This window comes from Capsicum annuum, chromosome 4 (genome assembly GCF_002878395.1).
Source record: "Capsicum annuum cultivar UCD-10X-F1 chromosome 4, UCD10Xv1.1, whole genome shotgun sequence".
Lineage (NCBI taxonomy): Eukaryota > Viridiplantae > Streptophyta > Magnoliopsida > Solanales > Solanaceae > Capsicum > Capsicum annuum.
In genome coordinates this window covers 202,992,755-203,010,579 of record NC_061114.1, presented here as the reverse complement: position 1 = coordinate 203,010,579, position 17,825 = coordinate 202,992,755, and the positions used below count along the sequence as shown (strand labels likewise).

The window sequence follows — 17,825 nt, the reverse complement described above, 5'->3', positions numbered from 1 at the left end:
TATATATATATATATATTACTTTATTTTTTTATAAAATATAAGGTATTTTTATAAAATCATGGATAATTTGTTATTTAAAGTATGTTGACATTCCCTTTCCTTAATATTTAAAAATTTAATTTTAAAAAAATTATAATTTGACTCTCCAAATATTAATGATACTGAATAATGAAAAAATGAGAGTAATTCTTTTTCACATTTTTATGATGAATTTTTTTAATAAAAAATGAGATTATCAATATTTTATGAAATTTAGAACAAAATAAGTAATTTAACATGAAATATTAGAGATTCATACACATTTAAGAAATATTTTATTTATGAATATATTATACATTAAATTTATTTGAATAATTATTATATTTATTTATATATTTTAATTTCTCTAAAAATAATAAAAATATCGGCTCTATTGTTGAATTACATGTTTTAAATTAAATAGTTTTTTAATCACTTAAAAATTGATATTGTATATATCAATTAAAATGAATTTTAATATTCTTTATTTTATGAGTGATATGTGTTTAAATGAAGTGGCATAAACAACAAATCTTCAAACAAGTTTTTCTTCTTCTTTTCCCACTTATTTTACATACGTGTATACATACATATATATATATATATATATATATATATATTAAAAGAAAATACTCCTTTCTTCTTCAATATCCTCTACCCTCCTTCACCTCTCATCCTCACCTTGCACACTTACACCATACACCCCACACCATTTTATTCTCCAATACATCAACAAACAACAACACCCATTTTCTACAACAATTAATTCTTCCATTAACAACCCCAAACACATCATCCAACAACACTTTCATTCATTTTTTTTTGTCATTTTTCTCCATTAATACATTCTCGGACGAAGAAATTGAAGACATTAAATTATTTCATTAATTCAGTTCGAAGAATAATAAAATTGAAAGAAATTTTCGTAACTTTTATTTTTAAAGTTCATTGTTCCTTCTCTATTCTTTATTTATGTTTGCATCTTCAAGGGTGAATTTGGTGGTTGAAAACGTTGAGAGAGTTTGATTGAAGGTTGAGATGTTGTTTAATGGAGAAAATATTTTAATTTGATATTTTTGTAATTATTCTCTAATAGTGTTAATTAAGGAATGTGAAAAAAAAATGGAGGTGGGAATGGGGATTGGCTGGAAGAAGAGAAAGAAAAAGAGGGGGGCGGGGGCGGGGGCGAGGGCGGAGACGGGGACAGGAACGGGGGGGGGGGGGTGGAAGAAGAAGAAAAAGAGGGGGGGGGGGGGGAGAAAAATTGAAATGGAAGGGGGGGTGGGAGGTTGTTAATGGAGGAAAATAGAAAACAATGGAGGTGGGGTGAGTTTGATGGAGGAGGAGAGCTGATGGGGGAAGGGCGGCAGGGAGGGGTGAGAAATGTAAAGAGGGGCGGGGTGGGCGGGGTGGGGTGAGGGGTGTGAAGAAGAAAGAAAATGGGGGTGGGGGTGGACTTTTTATTTAATATATATAAATATATATATATATAAATATAAATATATATATATATATATGTATAACTATATAAATGTATATATTTATATAAATAAAATAGTGTATATATATTTGTTATTTTTTTCAAAAAAATATATAAAAATAATGTGTGGGGGATTAATTTTTTTTAAAAAAAATAGTAATTTCTTACGTGACAATGACGTGGCATTGATGTGTAGGCAAGTGTAACACACTCTCTGTTGTGAGAGTGGTATTCAGTTTTAAGAGGTGAAAATAATTCTATTTAAAGATGTTAAGGGGGTAAATAAACAGAAGTTAAGTTTAAGTGCTAAAGTGAGTTTAGAGGACAAGTTCAAGGGAGAAAAAATGTCTTTTCTCTTTCTTTTAAATACACACGGCATAATTATGGGAAGGCACACACAAAAAAATTAAAGCTAAATAAGTTGAAAGTTTTATTTTTAAAATACATACGATATAATTATGGAAATGCACACGCACAAAAAAATTAAGCTAAATAAGGTGAAAATTTTATTTTTAAAAATAAATATTTAAAGCTTTAAAGAAATATATATATATATATATATATATATATATATATATATATATATATATATATATATATAAATGGAGGGTATTTCGGTAATCAATTAATTTATTCTTAAAAATTATACCATGTATATTACTTTGAATACAACAAACAAAACAGTCAATTAAAAAATAATCTCAATATAACTTATTTCATCATAATTTATCTCAGTAGAACTACATTTTTAACCAAACAACCCCGTAAGGCAATCAATTCTAGTGACAGAAGATGAAAGGTACATTCCACGACGCTATCTTAGGGTCATTTTCATAGGGTTGATAAGAGAGAATTATTTCTCCCTCGACCCCAGGTAAGATGACACCTAAAGGGTACGTCGTCTAACAATATAATTAATAAAGTTAAGCTATTCATTACTATATTCCTCATTTGTCATTATCAAATCTATTTTAGCCTCATCCACGTATTTATTTACGTGATTGGAGTTATATACATCCACATATAAAGAAATTACATTGTTCTATTTTCATGTTACCAAATTACCCATCCCCATTGCAAGTAATTTAATCGAGTGGCGTAAAAGAACCATTGTCGGTATACAAAATTTAATCTCTTATACTTTATTTACACACCAGTATCCAAACCCTTAATTACAATTTTTGGCAAATTGGAAAGGGATAGTTACTACAGTCTAATGTCTTTAAGTGGTCTCACCTACAAAATAAATACAAAGTGTATAAATAGTAATATACTTTATACTAAATATATGTATACCACACAAATACATATATCGACCATATTAATAAAGTAATTGACTGAACAGTATATATTTGTCACTTGTATCAAACGGAGTTCGATTACCCGCAAGGATTGAATAATAGCCAGACTTATGAACTCCAACTAATATATATCAAAGACGGTCAGAATTTGAAGCTTACTAATTCAAGATATTGGTAGTTTTTTTAAGTTATTAAATTCTAAATGAATAATTTGTGTATAATAAATAAACTTTATAAAACAAATAGTATAAAATTTAAACCACGATTAGAGAATTTGATCAAACCAGTATCCTTATCTGTATCTCTGCCCCTACAGATACACACACCTATTACATAGTGAAATGTGTCGCAAAAGTGTACAATGACAAGACAAACCAATTTTGTCAAGGAGATTAGAAAGATGTAGACACCTAATGATCTTCACTCCACTATGTATCAATTAAGGAGTAAATTTCTCACTCCACCATGCACAATTCCAAGTGCAAACTCCTAATTCAATCAGAGGTCATTCATTCTTCTCTTTCAAAAAACTTTAAAAAAGACCAAAACTGGTCATCCCCTACCCCAACAAACCCAGAAATATTACACTTGGACATGAAGTCATCCATATGCAGAGGTTTATCATTTTTCCAACTTATCCATAGAGAAGAAAAAGGATGTATTACTTTACTAATTTAGCCTCTTTATTCCACGTACAACATTTTCAAACGGCAAAATCATGAATAAGTCTTTTTAGATACATACACTGTTTTAGGCTTCTAAACAACGCAGCGACACTAGAGAATGGAAAATGAAAGAAGGGATCTTAATAATTTTAGCCAGCTAGCTGAAAAAGTTTCATTCAATTAGCCATAAAAGTTTGTAGTTGTTTTAGGCATGACTAAGGGTAAAACTAGTAAAACTTTTGCTTTTTGAGGCTTAAAAATTTAAATAGTAAATTTTATGATTTTATCACTTGAATTAATAATGAAGATTGTGAGATACATTTAAAAAAAAAACTAAAAATAAAAAAAAATCTATCTAATTTTTCCTAAAAATATTTTAGAACTTTGAATTAAACAACTCAAACTTCATATTAGTAAATAAAGTATTAACGAAAATATTCAAGTTAATGTATTGCAAGCAAATGACTAATATCTTATTAATTAATCTTTATTTTTATTAATAATCACATTAATATGTGAAGTTAAAAGTCATGTGCCTTTTATAATACTGTATAAAAATAACTAATTATATGTATGTGTATATAAGTTAGCTTTAGAACACTAATTTTATTGAGACGCTCCCATAGAGATATACTGAGACGCTTCTAAAAATAGCGATATACTTGGTGTATAATAAATGTATCGCAAGTGTATACGCACAAATCAGCATACACACTATGTTATAAAGTTTGTACTTAAAAAATAAAGATTTCGCTTTTATGGAATGTAATGTAAAAAACCAAAAGCAATTATTTGATCTCCCTTGTTATGTCAAGATCATACATGGAGAAAGCAAACCATGTCATCACTATTTCACAAAAATTAAATAACAAAACTAGTAAATGTTTGCATTTTCCATTATGGCTAATATAATCTCACGACATTAAACACAAATATAACCATCAGAAAACAAAACTAGAAAATGTTTGCATTTCCATTATGGCTAATATAATCTCAAGGCATTAACCACAAATATAACCATTAGTAGTAATTAGAGCATAACTAATCATCAATCCTACAAGTTAAAGATCTGTTATATGAATGCTCATTAATCATATTCCTTCCATTATTCATATATCATATTCCTTCCATTATTCATATTTAGGTCAAATATCAAGCAGAGCAGGGGCAACTTTAGCTGTAGGTCATCAAACTCACGTGTTTCCCTCCCCATGGAGTAGTGTTATATTTTGTAAAAATTATTTAAAAGATAGGTATCTGAACTCATGTTTGAAATATTTTTATACTAATATATTCATTCTTTCGAAATTCTAAATACACCGAACATGTAAGTACAAAGTGAGCATGATCAACAATGGACAATAATTTTCCCTAAAAACTGTAGCAGAATATAATCTAGGTATCAGTCTCTTATTTTAGTAAATGACTAGGCTTTGATTTGCCTTTGTCGTCCTTGGCAGCACCAAACTTGGACAAGTGTAAGGTTCAAAAATCTGTATATGAGACAATTCACATCATATTTCAATCAGTACTGAGGCTCATTTTGGAGCGAGGCATAATTAAAAATGTCTCGAGGCATTAGGGAAAAGCGAAGATATCAAAAAGCGAACGCTTCAAAATTTAAGATGTTCGTCTAAGCGTGAAGCACAAATTAGATGTAAGACAAAGCAAAATAATTTTTTCCTATTAAATTTTTAATTTAAACTTAATACTAAAATATATAATTGGTAAGTATTTAAATGCTCGAATAAAAAATGAAAGAAAATTTAAAACTCACTCTTTCAAATGTATTTGTCGGTGGATGTCGATGACGACCCCACTCAAGAAGTCACATAATGACGAACTTGTAAGTTATTTATTTTTTAGATCTCTTATAAAATATAATATATGATAAATGGGTGCGTAAATATATTGATCGAGTTACGAGAAGGTGATGGTTGATTAATTATGTACTTTTTTTTATATATAAACTTTTGTTTCCGAAGACATATAATAGTCTATTATACGAAAATTGACTTTATCTATTAGTCGTATTATGTGACTTTGGTTAGCAGAGGCAGAGCCAGAATTTCAAGTAAGGGGATTTAATATTCAAAGAAAACTAAGTCGAACGGGGTTCAACACTTACTATAACCACATAAAAAATAATTTTAATCATGTATAAATAGTATATTTTTCTGTCGAAGAGGATTCGAACGAACCCCTAAAGAGGGCTGGCTCCGCTCTGTTGGTTAGTTTTTTGTTTTTTGCTTAAGTAGTTTTAGATACATATTCCTCTTATTTTTATACTTTTTGATGTAGTTTTACTTTTTTGGGGGGTGATTTATCTATAAAAAAATCCGTGAGGTAGCTTACGCTAGCCTTACGGCGTGAGGTAAAATGTCTCGTCTTACCCCGCCTTTAAAAACACTGATTTCAGTTCAATGGATTCGGATCCACCCCAGTCAATGATCTTCTCGGTCCTCCCTCCTCGCATCACTTGTGTAACATATGTATTCCTAAAAAAACAAATCTTTGTTGTTGGGAATGATAGCTTACTCCTACTCAAATCGATTAGGCCTATAAAAGATCCCGGGCTCGTGAATTATTGCAAGTCATATCACAACTTTGTGTCCCGTCATGCCTCAATCATGACATGCAAATAAATGAACACAAAATGACATAGAAAGAGCTATAGATCTGAGGAAAGAAACAAAACCAATGAAATTAATTGACTAGCAGAGTACATCATTTGTGAGAAAAGGATCTGATTGAAGAAATGAGAATTTACATAAACGTACATAATTACAAATGTAATATCAGATAAGGCACAAGCATAAAACCAATGAAAGTAGAAGAGAACTCATAGCGCAATGCCGTGAAACTGCATCTGGTGATGCTGCAGATGGTTTAGGGGTAGCTTTACCAGCAATGGCCGGTGCAACTGCATGTCCATGCGGGCTTCTTTGTTGTTCAGTTGTTGGCAACGGATTTGATGTCAAACCACTCGGAGGTGGTGTTGGTGTTAGTGGTAACTTTGCACTCCCGCCTATGTCTTGACCTGAAGATGCAAAAGATGGATCCTTGAATTGAAGTACACAAAATGCAAAAGAGTGGGCATGGAGAAGAGAAACCCATATTGTTTATTAAATCAGATGACAATGCCACAGAATTCAACATGTCAACTGGTCAAGCATGTGAAATATCCAACCCCGGAAGAACCATACTTAAGTTGAGTTCTTGCTTGATTTTTAAAATATTCTCCGTGCTTTCAAGACTCTTGTAGGAAAACCACTCCAGATCATGCGGCAAGTACTAACCAACGATTGTTATAATGCTAATTACCTCTACTTAACTATGGTTTTCATAATTATTGTGGTTAATACGCCAATTATAACTCGATAGACAAGAAAATTGAAGGGAGGGATTTAGTGAAACACTTAGATGTGCCGAACTCCACAAAAATAGGTTTTACTAAAATTAGCCTGGCGATACAAATCAAATGAGCAAAACATAGTGTCCGCATGGATTTTCTAAAAAAACAAACACCAACTTCAGAAAGAACCCACTTGTGTCAGTCTTAAACTCTAAACAGGAACATCAAGGAAATACCTATAAAATCCAATTATTTCACACATTATCACAAAACTCCTCTCATCTTTCCCTTTTAATCCAGCAATTTAAAAAAAAAAATAGCCCAATTTAAATTAAATATGCACAACGAGCTTACACTTGGAGCGAGACCAACCCAACTTCATATTTTCCCAATCAAACACCATCCGATATCCCTCCAAAAAGTTTTCTGCAAAGCATAACTCAAAAATAATTGAATTGTTCATCCAACCGTCGACGTGCATGTATGAGCACCTTAAATGAATAAAATTACATAATCAACTTACGTCCAATAATACCAATCATTCCTGGAATAGGTTGGATACCTGCACAATAGAAGTTATCACCCTGCACAAAATACCTTCTGTAAGAACCTGTCAATATCAAAACTGCAGAACAAAGTCCATACATAACAAACTTGCAATCACACATTGGAAACCCTATGGAGAAATCATACTTGCTTTCTGAGATAGAAAAATCATACTTGCTTTATGATAAAGGAATTGAAAATTTCTTGTTTAAGCATGCAAAAGCAGCAGGGTAACATGCATGTAGGGGTGGGCATGGTACGGTACGGTACGGTATTTTAAACTTCGGTACGATAACTTCGGTTTTCGGTATCTAAAAGAACAATACCATTACCATACCAAATTAGTTCGGTATGGTTCAGTATTTTTAAATTCGGTTTCGGTATTTTACGGTATGGTAATTGGGTAACCATACTTTATTTGGTTTCTAATTACATATATTTATATAAAAAAACTATAACTTTAAATTTTAAAAACGTTTCAATCATGTGAGGCTAACAACTATCTTTGTTAATCAATTACACAAAAATAACATTTCAATCACGATTGAATAGTCCGAGATGCAAACTCTGAACAACAGTAACTAAACTTAAGCATAATACTACTAAATAATAAGCTTCCCATAAAATTTATTTCTTAATAAAAGCTACTTTTGTGTTCAATTGGCTAATGGATGATATATAAATATATTTAATAATCTTAAATATAATATATATATCGGTTTTATATGTTATTAAAAAACTTTGGTGCGGTATACGGTATTTCGGCATTTATTGCATAAAAATACCAAATACCGTACCAAATACCAAAATAATTTAAAATTCCTACCAAATACAATAATATCCATACCATGGTATAAAAAATTTCGGTTTCGATCTGGTATTCGGTATATACCATACCATGCCCACATGATGCATGTTCAGGACCACAGTTAGCCATAGACCAAATTTGCGAAATGATATGCTACAACTGTAATAACTAAGTGAATGGGATATATTTACGGAACCAAACCAACCTTGTAGCCAATACGAACTATCGACAAACTAAAAGAAATCTATTGACGACGAAACTAACAGAAATCTTGGAGAACTAATTTCATAAGGAGGGCTGATGAGAACTGTACGAAAATATAAGAGAAAAAATTATTGAATTGTTGTAACTACATTATTACATTGAGACCCTATTTATAGACACTACATTCCAATCCTTTTCCTAATAGGACACTACGTTACAATCCTTTTCCAAGTAGGATTCTATATGTTATTCCTATTCCCACTTATATTCTAACACTCTCCCTCAAGTTGGTGCATAGAAGGCATATGTACCAAGCTTGTTATGGATGTACGTAACACGAGGATGGGTAAGGGACTTGGTGAAGATATCTGCAAGAAAACTGATAAGAACTGCTCTGGACGTCTGGGAAACCTCAATTGAAAAAGAACAAACTAAAAAAGAGATCCGAAAAGTAGTAAACATCGCTAGAAAGTCAATTTGTCACTTGAAATTTATCGGAAACTGGTATAAGATATATGGATCATCTCGAAATCAAGAGACGAGTAGATCTTGAACAAGAAAGTCACCGAAAACTTAGCCGAAACATGCTCACATGCCAGATTATTAGATTTGATGGCTAAAAAATGACTACAATCTGGAGAAAAAAAATTGTATGGGCAAGGTAAGAATGACAGCACAACCCTACTGCAACAACAACAACAACAAACCCAGTGTATTCCCACCTAGTGGGGTCTGGGGGGGGCAAGATGTACGCAGTCCATACCTCTACCTCTGATGAAGTAGAAAGGCTGTTTTCGATAGACCCTCGGCTCAAGACACGAGATACCACACAAACACATAGTAAAACACAGCACAACCCTACTGAAAAAGAGAAATTATATGGGTAGGATCGGAATAATGACACGACCCCACATAAATTAGATCTGAGGAGTCACCGGAAAGACGTACGGAACTACGTAAATTAGATCTGAGGAGTCACCAAGAAAATGCACGGTGCTATGCAACTCAGATATGAGAAAGTAGTCCAGAAAGATGCACAGTGCTACGCAAATCAGATATGAGAAAATAGTCACCGAAAAAAAAGCATGGTGCGAAGAAAAATAGATATGAAAAAGTAGTCACCGGACAGATACATAGTGCTACGCAAAGATGTGAGAAAATAGTCACTAGATACACAGTGAGTCAATGACCCAACTTTTGATAACATAGTCATTGGCCAGACGGGCGACATATATGGATTATAGCCGCCGCCGACAGCGAAAACTCTTTGATTTTTTACCAAGATCGTGAAAGGTCTAATGCCATGTGAGAAAATATAAGAGAAAAATATTATTGGATTGTTGTAACTATATATTACACTGAGACCCTATTTATAGACACTACATTCCAATCCTTTTCCTAATAGTATACTACGTTACAATCCTTTTCCTAATAGGATACTACGTTACAATCCTTTTTCAAGTAGGATTCTATATGCTACTCCTATTCTCACTCATATTCTAACAAGAACTAACAAGTTGGGATGGGTACAGAAGAAATTTTTAGAAGGATTGGAGTTCTATAGGAAAGATATCGCAGGAACCCACGTACAAGATTTTATAGAGATGGTTTACACTTTACACTATCAAATATCTCACAAGTACAAGCAGAAATTCTCTTTAACTTTGGGGTGTCATGGCACCTATGTTGCTCGGACTCTTCAAAAATGTCAGTGGGTGCGTGTCGGGTTCTCTAAGAGCAGTGTATTTTTGGAGAATTCGACACGGGTGCAGCATTGAAAGTGAAGCGCAACTTAGCATGGCACGACTTAGCCCAATTTCCGATCTGCTCACCGGCACTCATTGCAAAACATTGGATCCTTTCTCGTAGCGACTCGTTCTCCTTAAGTTATTTGCTTCAAGCATCTCTACCAAAAGTAACTTGGTGAAGAGCTGGATACGATTTCACAAGTGCTTAGATTATAAAGAAATTTCATATGATAAATTACGAGTAACCATGATATCTGATACCTAAAAAACGCTCTACAAGTAACCTGAGCCAATTAGGCACCAACCACCAAATGGAAAATAGGAAGCACTCTGGTTTTCTCTAAGGAAAATCGGAAGTACTTAAATTGACAGATCCATAATAATACTATTAATTCCGTGCAGCATGTCTGGAAATTCCACATTGAGACTTAATTCAGTTTCAGTCTTTTGGGTGTACTAACTTGTTCCTCGTATAAACTCAACGAGTTTGCATGCATAAGCATCACGTGTTAGCAACTCATTCAAGGAAAAATCTTACAGCTAAATCATCCACAACTCAAAAAAAAAAAGAGAGGATTAATTTGCAGGCTGATGGCAAAGCAAAGAGATTCAGATACTGACCAAACCATTGGAGATAGTAAACATGGGGTTCTGAATTACAAAGCTCTGATTAGCAGCTAACACAAGTTTCATGTTAGGAATGCTTGGTAAACCTCGTGAACTGCATAAAAAGAGCATATGGACAATAATCAAGAAGTAGATAAACCCAAACCAGCATCTTCATGAAAGCAGACTTTACCTAGCCTTATAGCAGTAAGAAAAATCTTCTATAGAGAACCTTGTAGCATTCATTTGCTCATCAAACTAGAAGAGAAGAAACAGGAAATAAGTCAGGTACAGCAAAAAACTCAATCTGCATATTAAATGCAGAAAAGTAAATTGTGAAACCAATAGAGGAATAAGGAAATAGCAAGGACAAGAGAAAAATGGCACATGTACCTCTGTTACTACTTTTGTAAAGATTTCAGAAGGGAGAAAAGTGAAGGAAGACCCACTATCAACTAAGGCTTGATATCCACTTTGCTTTGGACAGGTACCCCCAACACAATAATGTTGAACTTCAACAACATAGGTATTGCTGGAACAAATTACCAGTACCAACATAAGATAAACGTGCAAAAGAAATTGTTTGGCTATCAAGCTAAACGTAGGACAAAAGGACAGAAAAAATACATACTACTTCCCATCTAAAGATACAAATGAACTTTGTCTTTGATTTTCAGGCCCTTGATCACCAAAGAATATTGTGCCAGAATTGCTCTTCCCAAAACAAAGTGAGAACGAACGTGAAACAAATCCGGACTTCGCCAGCGAACTTGGAACAGAAATTTCTCCTGGCCCTAATCCCATCACCCCATCTGGAGCAGCTCCATCCAGATAAGTACCACTTTGTTTGCTACCACAACTGCAATTAGTTAATAGGTAAAGGAAAACCACATTCATCAACCAACTGGTAAATACTGTAACTTGACAACTAGCAGCTAGGCCACTAATCATATAGGCAAAAATAAAGTCACAAATGAGGCAGCCATAAAAGGTTTAAAGGATCAAGGGCCAAATCTTCTCTCTGGAGAACCCCCTTGCTACACTTGGCTAAGGCACCTACAAACTCGCTCACGAGGAAACTCGTAAAGTAGGTCTTTTAAGTCTTTTTTTTCTCACAAATTCCCTTAAGTTGGTCCTGCTTACAAGAATTCAGAACTGGAAAAAAAAAAAATAAGCATACCCTATAACAACAGGAGCTCGCACAGCACCTTGATGTTCATGTCCACCAACTGAAGTCAAATGCAGTTGGTCCTCAAAAAGAAAACCCGAACTTGATGTATTTTCAGAAAAGTAGTTGACAGTGTAAGGGCAACGTTCCTTTGGGCTCTGACAGTTAGGACCCAGTTCACATAATTGATGGTTGCAAGATAGATGCTTGCTAGTGCTTGATCGTGCTGGGCTATACTCATTCAGATCTTTATCCTGCATAATAGATGCCCCAAGTTCAAGGGAGCACCTGCCAATCAATCATTGGAGAATTAACTGCTAAAAATGTTCCCAAGATGAGATACATTGTCACTTGTAAATGTTTCATTGATAAGAGTATAAGACCTAATTAACTCAATCAACGATATCAGGACAAGATTGATAAGGATATATGACAGAAGACAAAATCCTAATGTCATAGATAAGAAAAAGGGAGAAGCCTGGGGACTTCAACTTTAAACCATTCACCCAAAAAGGTTAAACATAACAAATGGTAACCAAAAAGTGCATATGCTACTTCAACAAAATGTGCTAGTGCATTCCACAAATTGAGTTTCAAAATATACGCAATAAAATTAAAAATGACACCCCTACTTGTCCAGAAAGAGATGAACCAGCAAAAAAAGTGCATGCCTTAATCGGTATAAAACTGTGAAATACAACAACTAAATTTGTACACTTTGGATCCTCCACATCTTGAAGTAAAAACATTTCAAGTTAAACAGAAGCTGTGAAATACAACGAAATTCAAAACTAATAAACCTTTTACTAGTTAGCATATCTTTAAAAAAGATCATTTTCTTTCAGAAAGAAAATGCTGAGGTTTCAAGATAATATATCAGGGTAAAGCAGTAACTTGAAGAAGTTAAGACAGCAGAAGCTTGGAATTTGAGATTGCAAAAAGGACCAAGTGCATGAATAGTTTTACCTTCGACAAAATAACTCAAGAGCACCAAATGATTTTGTATGCGGATTATATATTTATATATCTTCGTCTAGAGAAACTAAATCAAATTAATTAAGGATGTTATAATATTTTTGTGGTACCACTATAAGTGAAGCTGACATCGCCCATGGAATCAAGTAAATAGTAGTTACAAAATCACAGCTCATATTTTGAAATAAAAGAAAGGTCAAATATTGCCAATAAGAATAATCAGTCAAATGGAAAATTTAGCATGGGAGACCTACCAACATTGAGTAGTAGCTTGAAGACAATGGAGCGCATTGTACACAATTACAAGGGACCCACAGGAGATCGCTTCCGGCATCCAATGCAACCAGAAATGATGTATTTGGTGTCCCTATGTCAATCCACGCATAATGCAGCCTGAATAATAGGAATCCAGAACAATCAAGAGAAGCTAATTAGATCTTGACAACACAAAAAACTTTCTTTTTATTTGGTAAAGATCTCGACAAAATATTTAATGCAATACTTTTACTTTTTGAATTGTCAGGGGCTATGGAGTTTTGGTTGAGCTTCCCTTCCTTGCAAATCAAACATAGTCAAGCAATGGAATGAGAAAGGAAAAACGCCTTCCTAGAGCACAGAACGACCATCATTAACACACACACACCCCCGGCCAAAACCCCTCTTCCAACCTCTTCTACAACATCTATTTCGTCCAGGAAAGATGAAACACACTCTCCAATAGACTAGGGAACATAAGCGCCCACCATCACAGGAATCTCAAAAAGCCTAGAGCTCCATAGTAAGGGACATGTCGAAAAAGGTGGAACCACCATGTTCATATACTAATATCGTTAAGAGCTTAGCATTCTTATTTCTTATTTTTCAACATAGTTTTTTCTTGGTCCCAGAATATAGGGGTTTCGAATTTTTAAAATTTCCTAAAAGAAGAGCCAAGTACTAAATAAAAGGGCAAAGGAGATCCCATCAAGATTTCTATAGCCGAATAACTATAAGGCTTGACACTCATGAAGAAAATGACTGACAGAGAGAAAAACATATGACCAACTTGTATCATTTCGATATCTCAACCACGGGAAATTGAGGAGCGTATTTATTCAACGAGGCAATAATACCAAGATTTTAACTTAAAAAATGTCAACTAATCGCTCAGTTGGAAAAAAAAAAAAAAAACACTCTACGATTTTAGTAGCTCAGTTCTTTCACATATCTAAGAGGGAGTAGCCAAGACCCTAGTGTAAGACAGCAACTATGACGGCACTTGTGCTTTTTCAACATAAGGAAAAATAATTTACTCCATCGATTCAAGAGCAAATTCAAAAGAACAAAGAACTCAAAATCCATTAAATCATTGCACAAAGATCTATTGTACGCAGTCTTACCCTGCATTTCTGCAAGAAGTTGTTTCCACAGCTTGAACCCGTGACCTCGTGGTTACATGGCAACAACTTTTACCGGTTACATATTGAGACAAACTTACATCTAGTTAATTAATCTTGTGCTTTTTCAACTATTAACTCAATTGATGCAACAGTAAATTCAACAGAACAAAAAACTCAAAATCCATTACATCATTGCGCATTTCAAAAAGCTTTAATTTTTGACAAATCTCGTAAACTAATAGAGTAATAGTATTAAATAAGTAATACTAACCAACTCAAGTCATTGCCATAGAAATGAGTTTCACTTCCTTGAGAAGGAAACAACATCTGTTTCTGCGAACCAAGCTTCAATTTCTGTCGCTTCAAATCATTACTAAGTAATAACCTCATATGCTCCACACTCTCCCGTTTCGGCCAGGACGTCATGCTCTTCCCTTTAGACGCCCAAAACGACACCGCTTCATCTGAGTACCGGTGAATCAACCTCGACGAAAATGTATGACCGGCGGCCACCTCAACTGAGAACATCAAAGCCGCCGCCGCCGCCGCCAGTAATACAATTGCCGGAAAATGAATCGCCATTGAGGAAATGCCCTAGGGCGGTGCAATGGGTGAAGAAAAAATAGAGAATCCAAGGCTTTTTGGTTTTTTCAAAACTGAGGGAGTAAGAAACTGGGGACTGATAACAACAAAGGTTGCAAAGTTAGCGATGCATTTTTCATTTTTGTGTGTTCTGATAGATTTTTTTCGCACAAAGTTAAATTAGTCGAGCTTTAATACAAAAGTAAATAATTGATTTTGCACGGAGTTAAATTAGTCGAGTTTTAAAATAAAAACTAAACAATCGCAAAAAAAAAAAAAAAAATACTGAGAACTAGTGGAAGTGTTTGCTATGTATTGAAGTTAAGAATAGGTGCTCAAATTTGAATGTCGAGTATGGAATATGTTTTGATAAAGAGGTTTTATGGATTTTTTTTGGCACGAAATTAAATTAGTTCAGCCTCAATATAAATATTGAACAACCAAAAAAAAAAATTGAAAATTAATGAGAGCATTCGCTATTTATTGAAATTAATACTTAGTAAGTGAACGAATTTGAATGTTGAGTGTGAAGTGTGTTTGGTAAAGAGGCTTTATGAATAGTTTAATTAATCGAATTTTAATATAAATATAAAAAAAATGGAAAAACTGGGGATTAGTGGGAGTGTTCCCTATTTATTGAAGAAAAAAGTCATACAGCTAATTTCAGATTTTACTACTTTTTCGTTTCTTGTTGGTCTTTACTTTTCTTTTTCTGACAAGTACCACTCCTTTGATTTACTTTTTTTTTTGGCTTTTTGTTACAAGCATATGTCTTTGGGTGAGAAAAAACAAAGAGAAAAAGACAAGCACTATTCTTTAAATTTTATTTCATTTCTACTCTAGTAGTAGTGTAGGAACTCAGCATTTGGACAGTTATGTTCCTTGAGATTGAGACTTCCTAGATAAATATAGAAAAAATTAATTCATTTCACCATGCTTCCTGATAACATTGATGTGTTCACTATAAAACAATTGATTTCTAGTTTATTTTGTAATGTAAAGTGAGTAATGAAAAAGTTATTCAAATATTATGTGAAGAATATTTATACGTAATTTAGTAGATATTTAGCCATGATTTTTTTTTTTTACTTTTCTCTAAAAAGTTATTTAATTTTAGTGGAAATAATAGTATTTAGTAATGTTTGGCTATAAGAATTATTTTACTTTACTGATAATTATTTTTGAAAAAATTATTTTTATTTTTCTCACAAATTTTCGAAAACAACTCCAATTTATATTTATAATCATACACAACACCAACTCCAATTTTAACTCAAAAAAATTATCAAACGATTAACTAAATATAATGAGAGTGGTGAGATGGGGTGGAGTAGAGGAATAAAGTTTAGGAGTGGTGGGTTGAGATGAACACGGGGAGTGAGGCCGGGAGCGATGAATGTGTAAGGGAAAAAAAAATTCAAATATTATTAGTGAAATTTGTTTTTCATATTCGGAAAATCATTTTCGTCATTTTTAAAAAGCTTACTTTTTTTTAGAAAATATTTTGATCACCCAAGGCAAATATAACATGAGGTGCACATCAAAACCTAACCCGTTCAACATTATAGGATTATGATTCATTTATTAACTATTACAGTTAGTGAGGTTTGAAGAAACTAATGTGTACGCAGTCTTATCTCTTTTGTAAAAGTAAAGAAGTTATTTTTAATAAATTTTTTGCTCAAGCATCGATAACTTCGTATAATTTATTATAATAAATTTTATTTGGAAACTCTAATCATTAAATTTTATTTGGAAACTCAAAACTTGGACAGATTACTAGATACTTCCTATTACAATTTTAATAAAAGTCTTTATGCATGTTTTCAAACATCAATTACGTTAATAATTTAATCACTTAAAATATAATATCTCTTTTAATTATATATAAATTGGTCTCAATAAGACGTAAAATATCATGTCCGAAAACATGCAAGAAAGGATTTTCAAATTTTAAAACACATATATTTTATAAAAATTATTTTATCATATATTCAAATGCTTAAGTAAAATATATAACAATCCAAATTTATCAACAAAATTTAATTCAAAGGATCATCAATATATTGAACCATTTGAACTTTCACTATGTTGTTGGGTCATGTAGGTGCACTTTTGGCATTGTGTACACATGTTTAATCATTTATCCTCAAGACTTTATAATGTACCTTTTCACTTGAGTGATTTTCATTGATTGCGGAATGAAGAAAGGTGATAGAGATTCTAACATTCCCATCAAGAATCCTATGAACAAATAATAATGATTTTATAACAATAGTTTTTAGCTTTGGTCAAAAAGTGCATGGGCCCTGTAAATCCCGTGACATTCATGATTAACGTGCAATCGTTTTACAAAACACACACACAAAAAAAAAAAACAGTTCTAACGAGGTTAGATTTGGGTGTCCGTTCATGCATCATAATTCAAATCAATTTTTTATTTTTGTTTTGGAAAATGGATAAATATATTTCTGAACTATGATAAATGGTATGTATATATATTTTTCATCATATTTTGAGTATATATATGCCCCTACCGTTAATGAAATGGTACATATATGCTCCTCACACTAACGATAGGAGCATATATGTACCCAAAGTATGATAGAGGGTGTATACGTGCCATTTATCATAATTTGAGGGTATATTTGTCTCTTTTTTGTTTTAATTTTTTTATTCTCAAATAATCAACTCAAACCTACTATCCGACCCAATAAACCCATCACAATCCATTTCAAACCAACTCGACTCAATCTCTATTTTTTTGTTATAAATTCGATACTCCCTCTGTTTTTTCTCTTAAACGTGAACCCCAATCAAATTGCAGTGATTGATTGTTGCGGCTAGTTGGTGTTTACTGGTTAGAGGGAGTGGACATTTGGCCGAAGCTAAAAGTGCGACGATGGTTCGCTGGTGGGGTGTTTTCAGTTCGATGGAGATGGTGGCTATGTGGTGACGAAATTTTACCAAAAATTGAAACATGAGGAGT

The 17,825-nt window shown here is 33.0% G+C and overlaps 1 protein-coding gene across 1 annotated transcript; it reads right to left on the bottom strand.

The window, feature by feature from the left end:
• Positions 1–6,145: 6,145 nt before the first annotated feature.
• Positions 6,146–15,307, bottom strand: LOC107867562 (aspartic proteinase-like protein 1). Its single transcript, XM_016713853.2, has 10 exons — positions 14,526–15,307; positions 13,130–13,268; positions 11,913–12,154; positions 11,364–11,591; positions 11,126–11,264; positions 10,926–10,990; positions 10,748–10,847; positions 7,344–7,404; positions 7,175–7,246; positions 6,146–6,505 (listed from the first exon to the last, which is right to left on the bottom strand). Exons 1-10 carry the CDS (start codon positions 14,834–14,836, stop codon positions 6,264–6,266), a joined length of 1,599 nt encoding a protein of 532 aa, XP_016569339.2. The 5' UTR covers positions 14,837–15,307; the 3' UTR covers positions 6,146–6,263.
• Positions 15,308–17,825: the final 2,518 nt, after the last annotated feature.

Bases quoted from the DNA above. Each gene is read 5' to 3' on its own strand.
- LOC107867562 (XM_016713853.2), bottom strand. From the start codon at position 14,836: ATGGCGATTCATTTTCCGGCAATTGTATTACTGGCGGCGGCGGCGGCG. The intron at 11,265-11,363 runs GTATGTATTTTT...AATTTGTTCCAG, and splicing joins GTATCTTTAGATGGGAAGTA to CAATACCTATGTTGTTGAAG. The intron at 10,848-10,925 runs GTAAAGTCTGCT...CTTTTTATGCAG, and splicing joins TCTTACTGCTATAAGGCTAG to TTCACGAGGTTTACCAAGCA.